At 51.9% G+C, this 22,815-nt stretch overlaps 3 protein-coding genes and 1 long non-coding RNA gene across 9 annotated transcripts; 1 reads left to right on the forward strand and 3 right to left on the reverse strand.

Annotated features, from left to right (window-relative positions):
- Positions 1–2,920: 2,920 nt before the first annotated feature.
- On the reverse strand, positions 2,921–5,293 carry Mospd3 (motile sperm domain containing 3). Of its 3 annotated transcripts, none has more exons than XM_046427122.2 (6): positions 5,277–5,293; positions 4,545–4,812; positions 4,233–4,308; positions 3,797–4,026; positions 3,239–3,403; positions 2,921–3,135 (listed from the first exon to the last, which is right to left on the reverse strand). In XM_046427122.2, the coding sequence occupies exons 2-6, from the start codon at positions 4,747–4,749 to the stop codon at positions 3,104–3,106; spliced, it is 708 nt and encodes a 235-aa protein (XP_046283078.1). In that variant the 5' UTR covers positions 4,750–4,812; positions 5,277–5,293; the 3' UTR covers positions 2,921–3,103. The 3 variants fall into 3 exon arrangements, with proteins under 3 accessions (XP_046283078.1, XP_046283077.1, XP_046283079.1); XM_046427121.2 differs by lacking the exon at positions 5,277–5,293 and adding an exon at positions 4,994–5,258; XM_046427123.2 differs by lacking the exon at positions 5,277–5,293 and having other exon boundaries at positions 3,797–3,996; positions 4,545–4,975.
- A 218-nt stretch (positions 5,294–5,511) lies between these two features.
- On the forward strand, positions 5,512–6,179 carry LOC124081014 (uncharacterized). The gene is made up of 2 exons (XR_006847933.1): positions 5,512–5,613; positions 5,871–6,179. It is a non-coding gene; the product is annotated as an uncharacterized LOC124081014 (long non-coding RNA).
- A 905-nt stretch (positions 6,180–7,084) lies between these two features.
- Positions 7,085–13,097, reverse strand: Pcolce (procollagen C-endopeptidase enhancer). Of its 2 annotated transcripts, XM_046427130.2 has the most exons (10): positions 12,085–13,097; positions 11,174–11,282; positions 10,401–10,659; positions 10,122–10,196; positions 9,436–9,560; positions 8,876–9,012; positions 8,255–8,538; positions 7,735–7,812; positions 7,447–7,617; positions 7,085–7,320 (listed from the first exon to the last, which is right to left on the reverse strand). In XM_046427130.2, the coding sequence occupies exons 1-10, from the start codon at positions 12,186–12,188 to the stop codon at positions 7,154–7,156; spliced, it is 1,509 nt and encodes a 502-aa protein (XP_046283086.1). In that variant the 5' UTR covers positions 12,189–13,097; the 3' UTR covers positions 7,085–7,153. The 2 variants fall into 2 exon arrangements, with proteins under 2 accessions (XP_046283086.1, XP_046283087.1); XM_046427131.2 differs by lacking the exon at positions 10,122–10,196.
- Positions 13,098–13,222: 125 nt separating this feature from the next.
- Positions 13,223–22,741, reverse strand: Fbxo24 (F-box protein 24). 3 transcript variants are annotated; one of them, XM_046427127.2, is made up of 10 exons: positions 22,408–22,741; positions 20,193–20,291; positions 19,914–20,097; positions 18,731–18,969; positions 18,269–18,503; positions 17,304–17,462; positions 16,915–17,036; positions 16,537–16,668; positions 14,129–14,299; positions 13,223–13,808 (listed from the first exon to the last, which is right to left on the reverse strand). In XM_046427127.2, exons 1-10 carry the CDS (start codon positions 22,444–22,446, stop codon positions 13,446–13,448), a joined length of 1,743 nt encoding a protein of 580 aa, XP_046283083.1. In that variant the 5' UTR covers positions 22,447–22,741; the 3' UTR covers positions 13,223–13,445. The 3 variants fall into 3 exon arrangements, with proteins under 3 accessions (XP_046283083.1, XP_046283085.1, XP_046283084.1); XM_046427129.1 differs by lacking the exon at positions 22,408–22,741 and adding an exon at positions 20,544–20,630; XM_046427128.2 differs by lacking the exon at positions 14,129–14,299 and having other exon boundaries at positions 22,408–22,736.
- Positions 22,742–22,815: the final 74 nt, after the last annotated feature.

Genomic DNA, 22,815 nt, shown 5'->3' on the forward strand with positions numbered 1-22,815 from the left:
AGACTAATGGTCACACACCTGCTTGATTGGCCCTGCCTTGGACATCTGTCCCTGGAATTGCCTTTGGCCAATCTTTGTCCACTGACAAAGTCTGAGCTACAAGAGGGCAGGGGATTGTAAATGCTGGTGCCTTTTTCTTTTTAGTCACAGCTTCTGGAGGCACAGTAGTGGCCTGACTCTTTTTCCCTGGGCAGTGATATAATCTTAGGGCCCATCTCCTGGTCATCTGCTCCCAGCATGGCATGAGACACCTCACCTAGCTCCTCAGGACACTGGGAAATAGTGGCCACTGAGGTTAAGGTCTGGGATGCCCCTTCTGGGTTCAGGATGAAACTGCCCTCTTTAGCCCCACGAGCCTGACTTGGTGGATTCTGGGGACTCTAAATCTCAACTATTTGCTTCCCAGACATACACTCCAGAGAAAACTTCCTAAATGGCCCCACTTCTTCCCCTTGTCTCTTTGTTCCTTACAGCAGACAGAATAATGGTCTTAGCAGAGGAGCCTACTTCCTAATCCCTGAAACCTGAAAAAGAATGTCATCTTGCATGATGATGTGACTAAGATTTAAGAGATGGGGAGTGTTATGAGCTCAATTTGTGCCTCACAAATTCACTTTCCCCCCTCCCCCTCAGGGATTGAACACAGGGCCACTCAACCACTAAGCCACTTCTCCAGCCCTTTTTGGAATTTTATTTAGAGACAGGGTCTCACTGAGTTGCTTAGGGCTTGCTAAGTTACTGAGGCAGGCTTTGAATTCGTGATCCTCCTGCCTCAGCCTTCAGAGCCACTGGGATTACAGGCATGCATCATCACGTGTCTGGCCCAAATTCACATCTTAAAGCCCTAACTCCTGGAACCTCAGAATGTGATGATATTTGGATATAGGAACTTTAAAGAAGTGACTAAGTTAAAATCCAATCCAATCTCACTGGTGTCCTCATAAGAGGAAATCTGGACACACAAAGAGGCACCAGGGATAGAGCACTGGCCTAGCAGAGGTGAGGCCTAGCAGAGGTGAGGCCCCGGGTTCCATTCCGAGCAGTGGGAGAAAAAAAAAAAAAGATGGAGGGAAAGGCCATGAGCCAAGGAACACAGGTGGACTCTCCAAGCTGGAAAAGAGCAAGGAAACAGATGCTCCCTGTTGCTTCTAAGAGAAATGCATCCCTGCAACCACATTGATTTTAGCTCCAGAAGCCTCATTTTGGATTTTTGGCCCCTAGAACTGTAAGAAAATAAATTTATGCTTTTGTTTTTTCTGATGATGGAGATTGAACTCCAGACCTCACACATGCTAAGTGTCCACTCATGCACTTGAGCTACACCCCCAATCCCAATTTATGCTGTTTAAAGCCACTATCATGATGTGTAACAGCAGCTACAGGAAATGAACACTTTCCCATTCCAACTGCTGCAAGCTCAGTATTGTTTTCTAAAAAGTTTGCTTAAAAGGCAGTCTATGTCCCAAGCCCATCTGGCCTCCATCCCATTCCTTCACAGCTGCGTTTCTGGAAGCTTTCTGGGTCCCACTGGCCGTCAGTCCTCTTTACAGGTACATACCACACAAGAACCATTAATCTGTGCTCGACTGCATTTTGGGGGCCCAGGCCCAGCCCCTACAGTACTAATGGCAATCATCCACACATGTAACTAGGTGAGAGGGGTTTCCTGAGCCATGGGAGGTGTGCCTCGGCACACATTGGGTCCATTTTCTGTACACTTATGGGGCCACACCTCACTGTGGCCAGCTCAGGATATGGGAGGGACAAGACTTCTAGGGCAAAACTGGAACAACAGATCACCTTCCAGGGGTGTAACAGACTCAGTCTGTCTAATAAACATTTACTGATTCTTTGTCCCTAACCAACAATCTGCCCAGTGTCACAGAGTCCCCCCTCTTCCCTTTCCCCTCTCCTTCAGCATCTGAAGGAGGGCAGGTGGGCTGGAAGCTACTTTTTGAGGACCTGGTTTTATATTTTCCTGTGCTGTAGTTTCTTCTGCCTGGTTAGAGTGAGGTTATATTAGGCAATGCCATTTCTCACCATCTTGGCAGGGACCTTGGTGTTTCTTATTCATGGGAGTTGAAATATTAAAGGAGAGATAAAATGAGAACAGATAAAGGTCACAGAGGCAGAAAAGGATTCTGGGGACTGTAAGCCTGTGGGTAACCCAGGCAAGAGATCCTTCTGGTGAGATGTGGGTTTTGCATCAGGCAGGATTAGGTGACATTTCTGTTTGTTTCATATTAAGTTAGGCAGTTTGGCTTGGAGAACAGGATCCTATGGTAGGACAAAAGACTTTTTTTTTTTTTTGGAGGGGGGGATGATAGTGTGACACCCCTAGCCTAAAGAGTAACTTAAGAATCAACTTGGAGCCAGGCGTGGTGGCTCACACCTGTAATCCCAGCTTCTCAGGAGGCCGAGGCAAGAGGATCATGAGTTCAAAGCCAGATTAAGCAAAAGCAAGGTGCTAAGCAATTCAGTGACACCCTGTCTCTAAATAAAATACAAATTAGTGCTGGGGATGTGGCTCAGTAGTTAAGTGCCCCTGGGTTCAATCCCTGGTACCAAAAAAAGTAAAAGAAAGAAAAGAATCAACTTGGTAAAGTGGGAGAGTACATGTTTAACATGCACGAAGACCTGGGTTCAGTCCTCAGCATCACATGCTCACACACAAGAGAATCAACTTGCCCAATGCCCTAATTTTAGAGGTATAGAAACCAAAGCTCTGAAAACTAAATGACTTGCTCAAGGTCACATGGTCTTTTGGAGGAAACATCAGGATTAGCTCAGGTCTTCTAAATCCCCACTAGGCCTCTTCACTGCCCCAAGCTCCTGGATCCCCTGGGAATGGGAGTGAGAGGAACAGAAAGATATCAGGGCATCAAGGAAGGAGTGGAAAGCTAGGAGCAAGTACCCTACATTTCTCATTTAAAAATCCATTTTATTCAACTTGGAAAATGAGTACAAATCCCTGGGTATTTTTCTTGGTGGGAGTTGGGGAACAGATGAGAAGAAGAGGATTGAGGCAAGGTACGTGCATCACAGTGGCTGCCTCAGGTCCCTGCCTGGGGAGGTGATGGTAGGTTGGGGTTGAGCAGGAAGCTCAGGTCCGCAGGAACACCATGGTGAGGAGGCCTGGAGGTAGAAAAAGAAAGAGAAAGTCCCAGGAGCAGTCCTCCCCCGGCCCCTGCTCCCCTTTCTCTACAAGTGGGCCTAGGTCACACTACTACTCGCTCACCTAAGACGTAGGCTGCCACCAATTTTTGTCCCAGGGAGACGTGCAGGACTTGTGGCAGTTGGCTGCCAAGTTCATCCTGGAGTGGGAGCAGCAGGAAGGCCACAGAGACAATGCCGGTCATCAAAAAGAGGAGGAAGGAGCTGGTGGCCAGTTGCTGGCGGGGGTCTGGGAAACAAGGCTCATCAGCATTGACAGTCCCCTAACCCTCTCAACTTTGGTCCCTTTCTTCCCTCTGCCTCATTACTGTCTTCCATACACAGTGCAGACCAGCATAATTGCTCCATAGAGGTCTGTTGTTGAACTGAACTGAGCTGACACCTGATAGGAAGTACGATAGAGCTAAGGAAGAACTCTTTACTCTAAGTAGAAACCAGAAACCAGAGAAATTGTAGTCTTTCTTCCCCTTACTTAATACAAAATCTCAATTAGAAATGTTTTCATCAAAAGGCAAAAAACACTGGACCAGGAAACTTCTTCAAATTCAATTTAGCTCATTTCCAGAGTAATGCTAGTTCCTCCCTCCAGACAGAATTCAAGAATCCCCGTCTTCCAACTCACTCTCCTGCAAGTGTCTTGTCATGGGTGGTGCTGTCCAGGCAGGAGGCTCTGGGTTGGGTGTTGGCTGGGGCGGTCCCTGAAGTTCAAGGGGATAGGCTGGGGCCCGCAGAACTGAGGTGATGTCTTTGCGTCCCACCACTCTGCCCTCGGTCCCTTCCTCAGAGAGCTCAATGCGGAAGCGGTCCTGGATGTCATAGTGGCTGGGAATGGGGGCCACATGGCGAATCACACTAGCTCCAAGACAGGAGAAAAGCCCATTGGGAGGAAGTGAATGAGAAATAGAAATTTAAGTAAATCCAGGCCTCCTCCCCAGAAGCCTTTCCTTTAGGGACACAGAAGGTGGGGAAAACAATTTCAGGAAAACACGGTCTCAGACCTAAGATAATAAGTGGCAGCGACCCCTGGCTTCCATCAGCCTCCCCAACTCCCAACTCACATGTCAATGCAGGACTGAGGCTTCACATATCCTTCTGCATCAAAAACCGTGTATTTGGCAGGTGCTGTACACAGGACTGTGGGATAAAGGCATACAAAGAGACCCTAAACAAGTCTGGCCCCGGTGTAACCAGCGTTGCCTCTGCCTTCTATTCCAGCCAGGAATGGTTAGGATTCTTCTAGTCGCCAAGGGTGGGCATCTGGTCCTGCTCATCTGACTCTTCCAGCCCAACAACGAGCCCATTGAAGGACAACCCCTGAATGTCCTTCCACCAGCCCCCAGATCCCAAGCACGAGATGCCCATTCCTTCACCTCGGAAGCGAAGCGCGGTTCCTGTGGGGTTATAGAGGGTCAGCAGCTGCCGGGGTCCACTCCTTTGGTCCGCCCTGAATACTAGATCCGGGGGAAAGACGAGGACCGGGACAACGGATCCTGAGGGAGGAGGGGCGCCCCGGGACCCCCGCCCAGGGGCCCCCGGACCCACCAGCTCCTGGTCCTGGGGCGCCCCACGGCGCATGCAGGCTCTTGGCGGTCGGACATCCGAGGGCAGAGCTCAGGGGGCAGGGCCTGGAGTCTGTGGCTGGGGGCGCGAGGGACGAAAGAGAACAAGACTAGATCGTTGCGTAAGGCCTGGACTGATTCCGTTGCCACCTCGAAACCCCGCTGGATGCGGCTCTCGCAGACCCAGGCCCAGGCCCCCCAAACCTCCCCTTCACAGTTCTGGTCCCGCCCCCAAGCTTCACCTCGACGGCCACGCCTACCTCTCCAAACCCTACCCCTCGTGGCTCCCAATCCGGTCCTTTTCTTCGGGCCCGGGTAGCGATCTCCTTATCCCTGCCCCGCTTCAGACCCCGCCTCTTCCGGGCTCTTCAGGGCTCCCGCCCAGTCTCTCTGGCCAGACTCCGCCCGCCACAGCGGCCACATCTGGAACTACCCTTTACGCCCCCGGCTCTCCGGGACACCTGTATCTACGATCCCTCCCCGACCTCGGCAGTGCCGGTCGAGCTTCCGTCTCCGAACGGCCGCTCGTGCTATGATGATCACCTTGTGGTCAAAGCACCTGCCAATCAGATGTGGCCAGACTGAGGGCGCCATCTTCCGGAGAGTCCCTTTTCACACTTCCGCCGTACGACCTCTCTCATTGGTCATGACAGCCTCATTTCCGCCTAACTTTACCCTGATTGGTGCCCTTTTTTTTTTTTTTTAAAGAGAGAGAGAGAGAGAGAGAGAGAGAGAGAGAGAGAGAGAGAGAGAGAGGAGAGAGAGAGAGAGAGAGAGAGAGAGAGAGAGAATTTTAATATTTATTTTTTAGTTTTCGGCAGACACAACATCTTTGTTTGCTGATTGGTGCCCTTAAAGTCCTCACAGACACCTGGCGCAGGTGATTGGATTAAGCCTAGTGACGTAAGACTTTTAGGGCATCTCTTATTCTCACTGGAGTCCCGAAGTAACTCTGGGAGGCGGAGCGGGGCTGAGTGCAGGGCTTTGTTCCTCCCTCCACCCTCAGACTGCCCAAATCGCTAGATCGCTTCCCTCCTGCTCGGGCCTGGGAAATCACTTATATTTGCTCAGGGAATTAAGACTCGCCGAATCCTGCCGCTTACGTCATCCCATCGAATCTTTAATTTCTTTTTGCAGACGAGGACACAGCCTTGACAAGGTAAAGAATTTCATCGTATGCCACTCATTATTAGTGGAGGAAAAACTTAAGTTGATCTTTTGGGAAAGCCTTCCTGGAGCACCTTACAACAAGTAGAACCCCGCCCCTCTTTGTCCCCTTATACTTTTGCTTCCTTTTATAAACACATATAGTGCCACTTGAAATATTTTTCTCTCCTCCAATAGGACGTTCTTATTATAGAAAGGACTTTTGTTTTCTCCTGTATCTTTAAACAGTCCTTGGCATTTGGAATTAATAAATGAATAAAAGACTAGGATGAACTTTGATCAGAAGTCTGATTAAGATATTTATGGAAGAGAATTCTGGAAAAAGGAAACAACAAAGCCTGAAGAAGTGTATTAGAAGTAGGCAATGAAAGCCCGGCTCTGTGGCGCAAGCCTGTAGTCTCATTGACTCCAGAGGCTGAGACAGGAGAATTGCAAGTTAAAGGCCGACCTCAGCAACTTAGTGAGACCCTGTCTAAAAATAAAAAGGCTGGGAGATGGAGCCCAATGGTAAAGCTCCCCTGAGTTAAATCCCCAGTACTGAAAAAAATAGGCAAGGAACCCTAAGGCATAAGGGAGACAGAAGAGATGAGATAAGGTGGAAGAGGATGTAGAATACCAAGAAACTTAGAACTTAGGATAGTAATTTGCATTTTATCCTGAGGACCATCAAGAGAGTTTTGAGCAAAGGAGTGATAGGACTTATTCCCCATACCCCCTCACCCCCACATTGCGGTTGGACCCAGGGTGCTCTACCTCTGAGCTACATGCTCAGGCTTTTTTTCCTCCTAGCCCTTTTTATTTTTGTGGTGCTGGAGATCAAACTCAGGGACATCTTACCACTAAAGTACATCCTCAGCCTTTTTATTTTGAGATAGGATTTCACTGAGTTGCCCAGGCTGGTCTCTAATTTGTGATCCTCTGGCTTCAGCCTCCCCTATAGCTGGGACTAAAGGCTTGTGCCACCCAAGTATAGTTCTTTCTTTCTTTCTTTCTTTTTTTTTTTTTTTGTGTGTGTGTGTGTGCTGGGGATTTTACCCCAAGGAAGCAAGCATCTACCATTGAGCCACATCCCCAGCAAGCCTGGCTCATTCCTAAAAGATTATACAGTAAAAACTTGTGGAATGAATGAAGGAAATCTCCAAGGTGAGCCCCTAAGTGATAGAAAGGGACATACAACACCTTCCTCAGTTGAGAAACATTTATTTGGATAAGAAAGACAGCACATGAACCTGGGGCTGCAGCTGGCCTGGCTCTCAGGCCTGAGACTCTGCAGCTTGCCTAGGTTGGGAAGAACACTTTCTCTTGCTGAGGTTGGTGAGGATCTGGTCCTGGCTGGGCCGGTGTTGAACCACGAAGCTGTCTGAAGGAATGATGGGACCTCTATTCTCATCCACTTGGCCCATAATCAGATAATTGAGTCCTGGGGGAGGAAGGGTGGGATTGAGAACTCACATTGCTGGTACCTTGTCAGGGTGTATTCTCAAGATTCCATGCCTATCATTTTAATGTGGCTAAGTGCCCCCTTTCCCATTCCCATCTCTGTTACCTTTCTTCATGAGGGGGCATGGCCTGCAGGGCACGTAAAACTTCAGGGGGGTGTCAGTGGGCGGAGAGGGCAGGTCTAGTCCTCCAGTTTTATAAGCACCAATGAGACTGACAGTGACAGTGAGACCCTCTCCTGGACCCCGAACCATGGACTTCACTGTTGCAGTCACCACTGTGGGAGAATGGGAATGAGAGATGAGAAGACAGGAGGGCAGGGCAGGTGTGAAACCAGAAGGGGACTATAGTTAGAGGAGCTGGAAGGGCAGGGGAGGGAGATGGGTCTTCTTACCAAGATCACTGGCACAGAAGTTGCTCTGCAGTGTGCCTGTCCTCCGACATTGCTTTGGGCAAGGGACACTGGGTGTATCTAGGAGGGAGGGGTACTGTTTGTGGAAGGTGACCTACCCAGCAAGTATGGAAGGACCACTTTTCCCCATAACAGTACCATAGGTTTGAACCCCTTCAGAGCTCTCTTCACCTTTGGTTCCCAGCACCCAATACCAGCCATTGGCAGGAAGGAGGCTCTAGTGAGTGCTGAATAAACAAGCCAAGGAAGAACTACCCCCTCCCCCAGCTGGTAATGGGGATTGACCCCAGGGGTGCTACATCCCTAGCCCTTTTTATTTTTGAGACAGGGTCTCACTAAATTGTCAAGGCTGGCCTGGAACTTGGCATTCCTCCTGCCTCATCCTCCTTAGTCGCTGGGATTAGTCAGGATTACAGACGTATGTCATAGGTTGGCTAAGGAAGAACTTTTTGAAACAGTTCTGTTCAGTTCACATCCTCTTTTTCACCCTTCCTAGACTCACCAGGGCCCAGTGGAGTTGCCTGGGCTTCAGGTGAGACCTCTGACTTCTCCCCAGGCTGGAGTTTGGGCTGGGTGGGTGGCTTGACTTTGGGCCTAGCTCCAGGTTTTGGGCCAGGGCCTAGAGATGGGGGACCTGGCCTGGTGTCCTTCCCTGGGTTTGGGGCTGGCCCCTTTTCAGCAGTGCCTCGTGGCACGGTCCTGTAGGAGGCTGAGAAGCCGTCGGCGGTGACACTGAGATCTGAGACGAACTGGACCAGAAGCTCATTACCTTCTGAGGAGATGGGGCTGCGGGCAGTGGGCCATCAGGAGGTATTAGAGCAGGCTGTGCACCCCTCTCCCTCCCAGTCTGGTGGCCTTTTGATCTCTGCTCCTCAGTTGTCTGCATTAGAATCCCCATTCATCTCCTAGTCTCTGGATCCACAGACCCCAGACCAAGCCTCCTCCTTGTCCACTACTTGTTCTTTGCTCTGGTTTGGAGCCCAGGAGCTCAGATCCCACCCCTCAGCCGAGTTCCATCCCTCAAAGCCCTGGCCAAGCCGAGCTGACTCACCCAGAGAAGCGACTCTCACCCAGTGAAGTGAAGATGCCCTGGCCACTGCCCACCCAGGTTCTGCCCCCTCACCCAGGGGATGTGTCCCCGCAGAACTTTCCCAGCCTCTTGGCATCATCGTTCACTGCTCCGTTGAACACGCTGACCGAGTCATAGCGGCAGTAGGTGTCTGGCTCCAGGTCAAACTTCCCGAAGGTCAGCGTGATCACCTGGTGGAGGTGAAGGCTGCGCTGGGGGACCGCTCCTGGTGCCTCCCAGGTGCTTACTGGAGTCTTGTCCACTCCTTGCAGCCCTCTGAGCCCCTCCTTAAGGCATTCTCACTGCTGCTCCTGCTCGGAAGGTCATGCACTCCACTCCCACGGTACCCTGCAGGGGTGTCCATCACCTGCTCACTAGGGAGAGACTCCCACCTGTGTAGCACTACACAGTTTGCTAGCACCTTGTACCTAGCTCTCCTAAGACTTGTCACAGTTTGTAGTTTTAGCTTTTGTTTGAATGCAAGCAGGGTCTGGGTCTGGTTTTGATCCCCAGTTTGGGGCTCCAGACACAGAATGTTAAATAAATCTTCACTGGCTGCATGCTGGAGGATGCTGCCTGGGTCCCCTTGGGCAGCTGGGACTAGGATGCAGTACCTGGTCTGGGGGTGCGATGATGTGCCAGGAACAGCTGATGCCCGGCGGGTAATCAGACTCTGGCCAGTTGGGCGTGGTCAAGGTTCCCTGTTCCTTCTCCATCCGCCCCCCACAAAACTGGTGCTCTGGGGAGGGGAGAGAGGGGCGGGGGTGGGGGGCGGTGGAAACCCTCAGTCAGCTCCAGGAGAGCTCTAGGCTGGGAGCCGGCAGGCAGCTCGGATGTCTGGGTCTCAGGATGAGTGGACAAGAATCAGGGCAGGAGAGAGGGGGGAGGTTAGCAGAGAGGGGCTGGGAGGAGCAGGACAGTCTTGGGCCACAGGGCCCTGGAGGCGGGCAGGAACTGGCTGGATGTGCTCCCTTCTTACCCCTCCCCTACCCACTGCCACACCGTGCCTCTTCCCCTGGGAGATCCCATCTCCCCGACCCGGCAGAAGAGTCCCCTCTGCAGGCTGGAGAGCCCCCACGCTTTGAGGGTGCCCTCTACTTGGCCTCTTTTCGGAGGTCCCTGCCTGAAACATTTCCAGGGAATTTCTGCTGCCAGGAGCGGGTGATGGGACCGCAATCGGGAGCTCAGGGCTGGGTGTAGGGAACTCCAGGTCGGGGGAACCTAGTCCCCCAGCCCTGGGATGCCCCCTCGCGCCCGTCTGAAGGAGCCCGATTGCGGACGGGGGCGGGCAGTTACTCACCGTCCCAGTAACCCCAGGCCGCCCATTCCACCCGCGGGTCCATGACCCATTTCCGCCTCGAGCCTGGGGGGGGGCCTGGAAGAGGGGTGGGTGGGAGCGGGAGGGGGAGAGAAGACCGGGAGGAGGGACTGAAGGGGCGGTTAGTGAGGAGAAAGGGCAAGAGAGTACTGGTGGCCCTAGGCTCAAGGCGCAGGGTCCTCTGGGGGTTGAGGTTAGGGGGGGGGCGGGACCTGCACGGGGCGGGGCCAGGAGGGGGAGGTGGAGGTGAGGGAGGCTCACCGGTGCGGGAGGTGGCCCGCCCGCTGTACCAGAGCAGGAAGCCTCGTCCTCCTGTGCCCTCGTCGGCTGTCATCCTCAGGGTGACCTGGTTGCCGGGGGCGACTAGGGGCGCTGGCCTGAAGGTCCCGCAGAAGCGTCCAAGCCGCTGGCCAGAGGTTCCAGATCCAGCAAAGACCTCCAGAGCATCATAACGGCAGGAGGGGTGCAGCTCCAGGTCGAAGACTCGGAAGGAGAGAGACACAGTCTGGCCCTCAGGGACCTGATGGTGGCGCCGGAGGCAGGGGACCCACAGAGTCAGACTACACACAACCCTGACAGAGGGCATCTCCCCTTCCACAAGCATTTTCTACTGAAATGGCCTGGACTAGAAGGGACCTCATTCAGGTGCAGAGCAAAGGGTCTGGGCTCTGCAACAGCCTATGGTCTCAGGAGATATTAGCATAGACAGAAAGGAAGTTGGGAGTAGGGAATCAGGATTCGAGATATGAATTAAGAATTAAAGTGCAGGGGCTGGGGCTGTAGCTCAGAGGCAGAGCGCTTGTCTAGCACATGTGAGGAACTGGGTTTGATCCTTAGCACCACATTAAAAAAAAAAAAAGGCGGCATGTTGTTTACAACTAAAATAAATAAAGTGCAGGGCACTTGTTATTGTAAGGACTAGATGCCCTCAGTGAGCAGAGGGAGAGCAGCGCTTGGAAGGTGGTGCTTGGCAGGGGGCACTTCTTGTCTGGGAGACTTTGATAAGGGGACAGTGATCAGAAGGGCTTTCTCACCGTTATTGTCCAGATGCACTCCTTATTGGGGGGGTAGAGGTTGGGAAAGCCCTCACTTGCCACGTAACCCGATTCCCCAGTCACATCCCCTCCGCATAGGAACACAGGTCTGGAGAACAGAAGAGGTGTCAGGAGTGGGAAGTAGTTGAGATAGGGATGGGTTAATAATGGGAGGATGGGTGATGAGGGAGGCCAAAGGGACCCTGAGGAAGCCTCAGCAGGCTGACTTGCTACTCCTGATTCCTGCAGACATGAGAAAAAAGTGGGAACAGCAACTGGACCATCCCTCCAACCCCCCAGAGGCCCCACCCCCACCCCAACAGGAATTCCCGGAATCCTTCTCAGCCTCCCTTCCTCACTACTCTCCCCCCTTACCCTGCCTGGCAATCCGGGACAGGAGCCGCCTAACTACTTCCAGATGTGGACAAGCCACGAGGCTGTAGGGGGGAGGGGGCGGAGAGATGCCGGGAGTGGCAGCAGGCAAAGGCCCTCCAGTTGGACCTGGAGACCAGGCTCCCTGGGCTCCCACCTTTGCCCTGCTCCTGTTCTGCTGGCTAGAAGTATCTGACACCCAAGTCTCTGCTCATTACCCCCTCAACCCCCCACAATCTGATTCCTTTCTGGAATCCAGATGTCAGCTACCAGGCAAGTTGGGGTCTTGGCTCTGACTTCAAGCTTCATGGGGGGCCATGGGTCTGGCTGGTGGGGGAGACTTAGGAGGGTGAAAGAGTGGAAGACTGCTCCTGCAGCAGAGGGGGAGGACTTAGGCATAGGGTGGTGGTGGTGGGAAACCTGGGGGGCTGTTAGCAGAAGAACCCAAGAGACTCACAGGCATTACCGTGCCTCCGCACCCCCAGAGGAGTCAGGGTTTTGAAGCTCAATCCAGCCATCTGGAAGATGCCGAGACCTACCTGGTGTAGTTGGGGGTCTGGCCCTGGGCAAGAGGCAAGAAGGGCAGCAGGGCCCAGGCCGTAAGTAGGGGCCCCAGAAGGGAGGCTGGGGCAGCAGACAGCATGGTGGGGGGAGTGTGCTGGGGTCCTCAGCCGGAGGCGGCAGCTGAGTTCAGCAGCAGCAGAAGCAGCAACAGCAACAGCAGCAGCGGCGGCAGCAGGATAATCAGTGCCAGATGAGGCAGCACCGGGTGTGTGGGCGTGGGGACCGGCCAGCAGGGCGGGCGGCAGGAAGGCGGGACAGGGAGACAGCTGGGACAGTGGTGAGTCCTGGGGCCTCTCTAGGTCTAGTACACATCATGACCTAAGGAGGAGGTGGAGCAATGAGGGGCAGAGGGAGTATCATCCATGCATGAAGTAATGTCATCTGGAACCCCACTCTGTCCCATGTCAGAGTACCTTGAAAGCACAGCTCTGGACCTTCCTGGGGCTCTGTTCCATACTTCCCCACCACACACCCTGCTTCCTCAGAACCCAGATGAGTTCTTCCTGTGTCTTCCACCCAAATAATTTCTCTAGCCTCTTGGCCACCCTCAGCCCTAGCCAGCTTTCTACCACACATTTCTATGGCCTTCCCTCTATCTCTGGACCTGACAGGCCAGGGAGGAAGAATTCTGCACACCCATTCTCTCTTCAAATAACTGAGGTACAAGAGAGTTGGAGGCATGGAGTGTCCCTCTTACTAAGGAAAGAAGGGAAAGAGTAGTAAATAAGGCAAAGAAAGGATACAGGAGACCAGGCCTGGGAATAAAACAGGAGCGAGAGAGGAGGGGACTGACTTCCCTGGAACTAGGGCCATGGGGGTAAGGGAGCTTTACAGAGTCAGAAGTGGCCCCTAAGGATGGAGAAAACACCTGTAGAGAGGATCCAAACTGGGGAACTAAGCAGTGTATGTTGACTGAGTTGTTCCTGAAAGTGGGGCCAGGGCTTCAAAGTCAAAAAGACCTGGTGAAGTCTTGAGAGTAAAGCCAAGGACTCAGGTGCCATCAGCTCTTAAGCAACAGAGCTTGAGCTGCTCCTGCCCTCCTTTATCCACTGGGTGGGCACTGTCCCCATCCTTTGCCCAATCCCCCCCAGGCTCCAGGGTTCCAAACGGGGCCTCGCTTCAGCCTTTTATTCTATTTGTCCATCAAATCTCTTGTCCATGATAGACTGGAGGCCCCTCCTGGGCAGCCCCCTGAACATTTTACAAAAGAGTTCCCTGCCCTACCCCCTGTGACCCATCCCCACATGCACACAGTGTTCACTGCCACCACTCCATCTCTCCTTAGCCCCTGGCCCAGGGCCAGACTCCCTCCAGGGGTGAGGTTGGGAGAGGGGAATCAGCTCTCAGGGGTTGATGGGCCTGGGCCAACACCACCAGCAGCCCTCTGCAGCATGTCTAGGGCCTCCCAGAAGAAATCCTTCTGTGCGGCCATCAAGGGCATCCAGCCCACGATCTCCTTCATCTTCTCCATGCGGTCCTGTAAGGTGGGGCAACTGTGGATCTGGCTGAGGTACTCCTCACAGGCCCGGGCTGCCCCCCCAGGGTCCTGGGGGCCTCCAGTCCCCAGGCTGGGTTCAGGGCTCCCCACCACCCTGCTGGCTGGCAGGTCCCTATAGGCAGGGTAGTGCTCGATGTCATGGCTAGACAGCATGTAGAGGCACTCTCTGGTGGAGCAGAGGGAACAGGCACACAAAGGAACCTAGGAGGAAAGAAGGGGTGTGGGTTATGCTCCTGGCTCCTAGAAAGCTGGGCTAATCCACTGTTATATTCACCCTCTCAGACCAGCCCTGAGCCAGCAAGTGAACTACAGCTGGCTCTCTGCCAAGGTATGCAAGGTTGGACAAGGCCAGCAGGGTCTGCTAAGGGAGAGAGCCATGGAGTGGCTGGAAAGGGATTTGGAAGGTGCTTAGGAAATGGGACCACTGGGTCCCTGTAGGGGTCCCAGCTATAGTCCTATGGGCTACCTGGCTCTATTACTCTTGCCCCCGCTGGTTGCCCGTTGCCTCACTCTGCTCTGACCTTGACGTGGAGCTTGACGAAGGAGGCACTCCCCTTAGGCCAGCCGGGGAGGCGGCCTCCAGCCCCACAGCCGCAGCCCAGAAGTTCCTTGCTGAAGTCCGAGCCCTGGCTCAGCACCAGGGAATGGTTGAGGCCGCACCACAGGGCAATGGGGCATTGCAGATAATGTACCTAAAGACACATGGCCAGGGTCCTTGATGGGGGAACCTCAGGGGGCTGGGGAGCCCAGATCAGAGAAGGTTAACTAGGAGGCTCAGGGCTGAATGTAATTAAGGGAGGGAAGAAATGGGAGTCTGCTCTCCTCCTCCAAGAGGTCTGCACTGCCAAATACAGAATAGCAGTAATCTGTCCCTTCTTGGTACCCCTGTATGCCTCCAACAATCTAACCATATGGGGTGTCTGGTACTTCTGTGGGTACCTCATCTTTGCTCCCTAGAAAAAAAGCTCTTGTCTGAGGCTGGGGCCTGCTATCTACTCTACTCCCTCATTTTCAGGCCGCAGGTCTGTGCCATCCAGCCTTGTAGCCTCAGCGGGGACTAGCCTTCCTCTTTCAGAGTTGAAGCCTCCTCTCCCTCCCTGGGCAATTCCATATTAGCCCCAAGGAGACATTCCTTCTACTATCCCTCCTGGTCTCTAGCATTTTCAATTTGTCCCATCATTATCTTCAAAAGTGGCCACACTATTTTGAAAAAAGACCACCTGATTTCTGTTGCATCGCCCACCCCCCCACCCCCCTCCCCCGATGCAGAATTGGTTATGTGACCAGTCTGAGGTTGACCGTTCCTGTTCCTTACCATGGCTAGTCTTTCCTGAACCTCCTTTTGATCTGGCTTCTCTCCCTATGACTCTACTGACATGTTATTTCCAAAGGCATTTAGTCTCCCAGCTGCTAAATCCCAGGACTTCTCATATGTTCATTCTCATGAGACTATTAGAACTTTAATTCCAAAGACACGAGTAAGTAATTTAGGGTCACTAAAGGAAAAATGACAATGTATTGGCAAGCAAAAATTTTAAAATCACTGGAAATCCCACTACCAACTATTAGCATCTGCTGAATATTCTTCATTTCTGACTGAACAAATACACATAAATTACATATTCTTGAACAAAAATGGGATTGTACTATATAATCAGTATCATAAAGATTTTATTTTAAATGTTTTGTGGTACTGGGGATTGAAACCAGGGCCTACACATGCTAGATAAGTGCTTTACCACTGAGCTATATCTCCAGCCCTTTCTATTTTGAGACAGGTTCTCACTGAATTTCCCCTGCTATCCTTGAGCTTGTTATCCTCCTGCCTCAGCCTCATGGTATTACAGCTATGTGTCACCATACCCAACTCTTCAGGGTTTTTTTTCTACCTAAAAATATGGAACAACCATTTTTTCATGTCAGTAAATGTGTTCCTATATTGCCGCACTGTAACCATTACCACCCTTCTCATGTACTTCATTTGAAAAGAAACTTTCTGCTCTCATGACTTTTGGGGTGTGGCATTAGAGGGGCATGCCTCCTGTTCTTTTCTTCATTTCCCTGCCTATTATTGTGATTACTGCCCACATTTGCTTTTGTCATTTCAACCTTGTTTCAATGTGGAATCTTATAGCCAGCTAGATATTTCCAACTTAATGCTTTCCTCTCACAGAAAAAAGGCTAAATTCACACTCTTTCCTCAAAGCAGTAATCAGTTTCAAGGGCCTGTTTATTTCTTCTAAAACATCTCCTATACCCACCCATTCCTTTTCATTTTCACTGCCACATACCAGCCAGCCCAGGTCCTTGTCTCAGGCACTGCTTTCCCTTACCAGCTTCCTGGGAGGCTGCCTGCTCTGGAGCTCCATTGCACTATGGTCAGCTGACCAGTTTGGCCACCCCTTGGTGGCCACCTTCTGTTCCAGAACCTGCGATGATTCTTTCCCATGTCTACCAGGCTTGCAACTATACTGATACCACACCTCATATTCTCACTGATTTCCAACATACCCTCCCTTTAATCAGGCCAGTCTTTCAATGGTCTCAGGTATGTGCAAGCTTCAACCCTGTCCCCATCCTCAGAACAAAAACTACCTTTCCCTATCCCCACACCTGAACCCTATCTAATCCACAAGACTCTGCTGGCATTTCACTTCTTCTAGTTACCCTAGCCCACCCAGGTCCCCCAGCCCACACCTTCACCAAATTCCCATTACAGTGACAGCATGCACCACACAGAATGGACATCCTAGTACCAACCCTGGTTAAGCTTACACAACAATATCACAGGCATTATCCTAATGATTGGCTTAACTTTCCTGGGGAGGAGAAAGTGAATTCTGTGGAAATTGGAGAAGTGGATAGATGCAGGGGTTAGGGAATTGGAGGGAAGAGGATTGGGATGAAAATTACTGGGGAACGATCTTACCTGTGTGGGTTCCCCTCGATCCATTTTGTCCCCTGTTCCCAATTGCCCATATCTGTTATTTCCCTGCATAAAGATTCGGCCAAATTCATCCACCAGGCCAAGGTGATTGTAGCCAAGAGCACAGAATAGGATCTAGGATATGAGAGAAAAAGAGCACGTGGGCCTTGGGCTCCCTCCAGAGGAACCATGAGCTCAACTGCTAACCTGCCATCCCCCAAGCTCATCTCTTTTGGCCTTGCCCTCTATGTTACCCCACTCCTTGAGTCCCCTGCCCCTCTCTGATCAATCATTTAATTTCTGTCCATATTTCAGGCCCTTGGTGTCTTCCAATCCCTAAAGCCCCATCCCTCTGGTCTGCCCCATCCCTCCAGATCCTACCTTGGCAGGCAGTGAGAGAGCGAGTGGCATCTGCTGGTCCAAGGGGTCAAAGGCTTGAAGGGTTCCAAAGAGATCACGATACACCCCTGGGGTATGCACCTCAAAATACACTCCCCCCTGGTCTGGGGGGTCGGGAGCCCTCAGCTCAGCAGCTTTGGGCACCCGTTTCCTAGGGATAAGCCCCCACCTGGGATGAAAACTGCAAGATCCAGGGAGTCTCATACCCACTAGAAATGCATCAGCTCTGATGCCTAGGAACCTAGACATATCTTTTCACTAGGATGCCCTAAGGGGTTTATGTCACAGAGCTGAAATAAGGGTTAGGGGTGTCAGCATTTGGAAGGGCTATTAAAGGTTGGGAACTTGAAAGGAAGTGAGATGTTTCTTACCCGTGATGTAGAGGGTACTGCTCTGGTTGGAAGCCATGCAGGTCACACGCAGGTGAGGCAGGCAACGGGACACTTTCCTGAGGGCCAGCTGAACTGTGTAGGAGCGTGGCTGGTCCAGCTGGGTCTCATTCACTACCAAAGAGTAGATCTTTCCTTCCTCTGGGGAATGAGGGTAGTCATACAATTATGTGGGGGAGGGGGCATATCAATATCCAAATCAATGCTCAATGGACTCCTTAAGCCATGCAGGGTGAAACATTTACTGCCCTAGAATGGGGTTGGAGAAAAAAAGATAGACATGGGGTTGGGGTTGTGGCTCAGCGGTACAGCGCTCGCCTAGCATGGGCGAGGCCCTGGGTTTGATCCTCAACACCACATAAAAAAATAATAAATAAACATGAATACATTATATATATATAGAAAGAAAGAATAGACACAAAATAAAGGAAGAGAGGCTTCAAGTCCCTCAGGCACCAATTGCAAAAATACATCAGGAAGTAGTTCAGCATGAGAGACGGGGAGAAAACCTAAGCGTTAGATATGGCAGAATCTAATTTGTTAGGAAGAATGAAGTCTGGGGACTTAGGGCCCTGCCTGGCATTCAGAAATCCACAGGAATTCAGACTTGAGGGTGTGGTCAAGCATAAAGGATACTGGGAAGTGGAGGACAGCTTGGTGTATTAAAGTGAGGTCCCTGGCATGGAGGTTGGGGAGATTAGAATTTTAAAAATTAGGTATTCACTAGATCAGTGGTTTCTGGACTTTTTTTTTTTGGCAGCAGGGCCCTTTATTCATATAAAATAGGATGCAGAGTTCTAGACTGGGAGTGAGATAAAGGCGAAGCTGTTTGGATTGAGAACCAGAACAGGTGGCATGTGGATCCTGAGAGGCCTCATCCCTGTCCCCTGCAGCAGGTCTTGAAGAATCTGCAGGACACATTTACTAACCATTGCTTCAGGCCATACCTGTGAGGAGCAATAGAGCCCGTTGGGTCTCCTGACCAACCAGCACAATCTGTTTGAAGCTCATGGAGTGGTGGAATGTCATCTTGAAGACCCGCTGCCCGCTGGACTGCAGATAGACCTCCACGCAGTCACAGGCCCGACTGCTGGTTGTGCCTACCACTCCTGGCTGCTCCCGAGTGGCCAAGACGTAGACGTATTTACGGTAAACTGTGTCACATCTTGGGTCTGAGGCAAACTGTGGAGATAGATGAGGGATCTGTGGCCTGGGAAAGGGATGGGGCTGGAGCAAGTGAATCCTGGGGTGGGAGCAGAGGTATTTGCATCCAGGTTTGGGAAATAAAGACTTGTTTTCAGGTTCCTGGTAAGAAAGGGTCAGTGTCCTAACAAGGGCACCCTAGGACTGGGGCCTCAGGGCCCTGGAGGAGGGGGTGGGTTCTTAGCTGCCACAGTTCTGCTACTCACATCCTTGGCTCCACGACATAATACAACATAGCGGCAGGCCCGCTTCCACTGGATCTGGCCAAGGGTGGAGGAGACTAGTGCATTTTTAAGGAAGAAGAGGGTCCCCACGTAGTCGAGAATGAAGACGTGATCCTTGGTGGGCAAAAAACAGCGGTAGCCATGGGCTAGAAGGGGGGCCACACTCTTGCTGAGACATCGACGGCGGCCACCAAATGCCTGAAAATACAGGCCCTTCGTGTCTGGAGAAGGGAAGTACATAAAAGGTTAAAGAGTGTCACTGACACAATGTGGATGGGTCAGAACACAATGTGGATGGGTAAACTAGATTTCTCAGACATCTTAATATTTAGCTTTTCCTCATCCCCAGGACTGGGGAACAGGATCCTTTCCAAAGGAGACCTGGAAAGCTTAGATTATACCCCACATCTTCCCCGCCTCAGCCCAGGGTCAGACACATGCTTTTAAATAAGCACCTCTTTGGTCTGACCTTGCATCAGAATCAAGGGAGCATAAGAACAAATCCACAGAAATGAGGCAGAAAGAGAAGTGAAAAGGAATGACCAAGAAAGGCCAGTAACCTTCCCTCACCCCCAGCTGTGGATCTGTTTTCTGGATCAGTCTTCTCCCCTAATCTCCCTGTGTGTGAAAGAAGTAATTGGATAGGGGCTCTCTGGAGTGGCAGGGGTTTACAGTATGGTTCTCAAGCTAGGGGTGATTTTGTCCCTTGGAAGACATTGGTTGGTACAACTAGGGGAGTTGCAACTGGAACCTAGTGGGTAGAGGCCAGAGCTGCCCCTAACATCCCCACAGTGCACAGGAGCCCCACAATGAAGAATTACTTCACCCAAACTGTCAATGGTGACAAGGTTCAGAAACCCTGGTTTAGAAAAGGAAAACTCCAGGTTTAGGGAATAGATTTAAAGAGCTGGTGTATGGAGGGAGACTTGGCAGGGATGCTAATGGGGGCGGTGGGAGGGAAGGACACATATATTGGAGGGTGGCCCCAGAGCCTTATAGGAAATTCAATGGACTATGTTTGGATCTGATAAGTTTCTTCCAGAGAAAAGGGCTGGGAGGTTGACAGGGAGTGCAGAGGTCAGCAGGCAACTTTACAGAGCAGGAGGTTTCCCAGAATAAGAAAGGACAGAAGCAAGGAGAGAGGGAGGTGCTGGGGAAGGTGTACAGTTAAGAATGGCAGCTCTCTTCCAGGGCCGGACCCCAGAACCCTGCTCTCGAAGGCGTGGACTGAGCCTGCGGCAGATGCGTCTCCACACTCCCTCAGCATCGCACACTTCATGGAAGTAGTGGCAGGTCTGGCCTAGGGCGACTACATCTCTGACTGGGAGGAATGAGATGATATGCTCCACCTGGAGGCAGCAAGGAGGAAGTGGAGGTCACTTGGAGCCCCTAGTGGCCTGGCCCCCAGTCCTTCATTCTCAATACTTCAGCTCCTAAGACTCACCAGCTCTGGGGGAAACAACTGAACAGAAATAGGATTCCCTCTTCCCTTCTTCTCTTCACCCCCTGGCTCTGGGCCACAAGAAGGACAGCTCCGCTTCACCTGTAGAGGGAAAGGGGAAGTATAGGGGGTCCTGTGAGGGCCCCACCTCTTTTTCTCCCTGCTCTTGACCTGTCTTTCATAAATTCCTGTTGGGGCTCATCTGACTCCAGCTCTGTGTTGTCAAATCCTCCCATCTCTCTCCAGGTCCCTGGGCCAACCCTCCCTGTCTGCTTTGTTCCTTGACATAACCCATCCCCAGATCTCTTGCTGCCATCATCTCCCTGCCCTTCCCTTGCCTTGCCACCCCCTCACCCTGAGCCCCTCCTCCGGTCGGCACAGCCCGGTCAATTTTTGCAGCTTTTGTCTCCGGCTTCTCCTCACCATCCTGCCTGTCCCCTCCCTGCTCCTGCCCTCATCTCTCCGGGCCCCTTGGCCCCCCGTACTCAGCTCCCTGGCCCCTGTCCTGGCTGCCTTTCCCACACCATGTCCCCTGCCTGGGCTTGGGGGACCTCTGGGGCCCCTCTACCTCCTAGGCCCCTCCCCCATGGAGTCTGGGACAAACAAACCTCTCTGTGACCTCACTGTTCAGCCACTGTGACCTGTTTGCCTTAACCTGGACCACGGACCTGGCTCCTGGGTTCTAGATCAGCTCTAGCTACTGGAATGCTCGTGAGCTTTGCATTTTACTAGAGAAATAAAGTGTAAACTACTGGTAGATGATGCCTTGACTTTCAGGGAATAGTAGGAGATTTTCCATATTTCATATTTTCCATCAGTGTTTCCTAACACTGATGAATCCTCCACATCTCAGTAGGCTGGGGCCTCCAGGCACTTCAGTTTAAGAGTATAAACTCAGAAAAGGAAAAAAAAGAAAAAAAATGTATAAACTCAATTTTATAGGTGAGGAGGAAAGAGGACTCTGCTCTGACTACTTTGCTCACAAAGGCACATAGCAGATGAATGTGGGAACAATTTGGCACAAACTTATAATCTTAAGAAAACACATTCAAAAGCAGATTGCTTTCTGGAGGACCAGTAACATCACTACATGTACAAAGGGACAGGCTATTAAGGTGGGAAATATGGATGGATTTGCTCTGAAAGCTTAGAATCTATCTCCCAGAGCCTAGGCGCTTGGCTTCTTCTATGGAGGTGACATTTAGGAGAAATAGCAGGAGCTGAGGTTGTATCTGACCAGGTAGGGGCAGAAGATCTGCAACAACAAATCCAAGGAGTAGCTGGCTCTTCCAGGGACTCAGTCCTGTTAGACAACCAACCTGCACAGCACCAAATTATAGATCCATTCTTTGACTAGCTAACCAACAGACTGTTCACCACCCACTCCAACTTCCTTATTTATGGTAACTAGCAAATTGCTCCTTTGGGGCACCTAAGAAGAAATTTTAACAATTTAATAAACATTTAGGCCTATCAACATCTGAGATGTGACTTAGGAAAAAGCAACTTCAGTTATTGGTGGTCAGGCAACCAGCAGTCTTATGGGGCTGCAAAGCGTGGTATGACTTTCAAGGGGACAGACAAGCACTTTCTGCTGCCTTTTGCATTTGGTTCCCTTTCTTCATTTCATTCTGAGAAGTAAACAAGAGATTTCGAGCAGACACTGTCCACTCTAAACACAGAGGAAGTGAGGAAGGACCCCACGTAGAGGACTGAGACCTGGTTTTGGGTGCCAGCAGTCAGGGTCCTGCTGTTTGCTCTTGCTAACTCATCAACTTCTCTCTGCCTCAGTTTCCTCATCCGTAAAACGAAGGTCTTGTGCTACACCAAGAGGTCCTTTCTAGCCTCTAAAATCCTTAGGACGGGTGGTCACCATTCCTGCCCAGGGAAGCTTCTCTGGTGAAGCTCGCAGGCCAGGACATTCCCCTTCCGTGAGCTGGGGGTCTATAGGCTCAGGGAAGCCGCCGCCCTCTGCCCAGGGATGAGAGGAGTTAGTCCTCAGACTCCTCAGGCGGAAATAGCCCTGGGGCCTCTACAGCTGAGATCAAAGCCTGTGAAATGGCCTCGGGTTCTCATAGGCCTCTCTCACGCCCTCGACGCCAGCTAGCTTCCTAACATGTCCAACTTGTATACACTATCCAGCCCCTGCACTGCGGTCCCATCCTGCCCAGCGCGCGGCGCTCACTTTCTTTACCTCAGTCTCAAAGTTCTAGCTCACCCGCCTCCTCCTTAGCGAAGGGACCGCCTTCTCGCCCATGCTATTGGTAGGTAGAGCCGTCCCTCAGAGAAGAGGCCGGGCCAGGTTCCCTCCGGAGGCGCTAATTGGCCTTCTTGACAGTCACTCGCCTGTATCTGCTTGCGATTGGCCTTCGTTAGAAGAGGACCACGTGCCTCCGGCTTGTGGTCTCTCAGTCTCTATCTACCTTAGTAGAGCACCGGTGTCCCCGCCTCCTGGTAGGACCTGATTGGCTCCATCTCCAGTTCTGAGCATTGTGATTGGATGCGGCTGCGCGGGGTGGGCCGGCCCGGAGCGTCGGCCGTTGGCGAGCGCTCCATTCTCTCCCCCTCCCTCCCCTCTCCCGGCTCCTGCGCCGGAGGCTCCACCCCCCGGGCGGGTTCTGATTAG

The sequence above is a fragment of the Marmota monax genome, unplaced genomic scaffold, assembly GCF_021218885.2.
Source record: "Marmota monax isolate L192 unplaced genomic scaffold, Marmota_monax_Labrador192_F-V1.1 WCK01_AAM20220418_F8-fsc00341, whole genome shotgun sequence".
Classification (NCBI taxonomy): Eukaryota; Metazoa; Chordata; class Mammalia; order Rodentia; family Sciuridae; genus Marmota; species Marmota monax.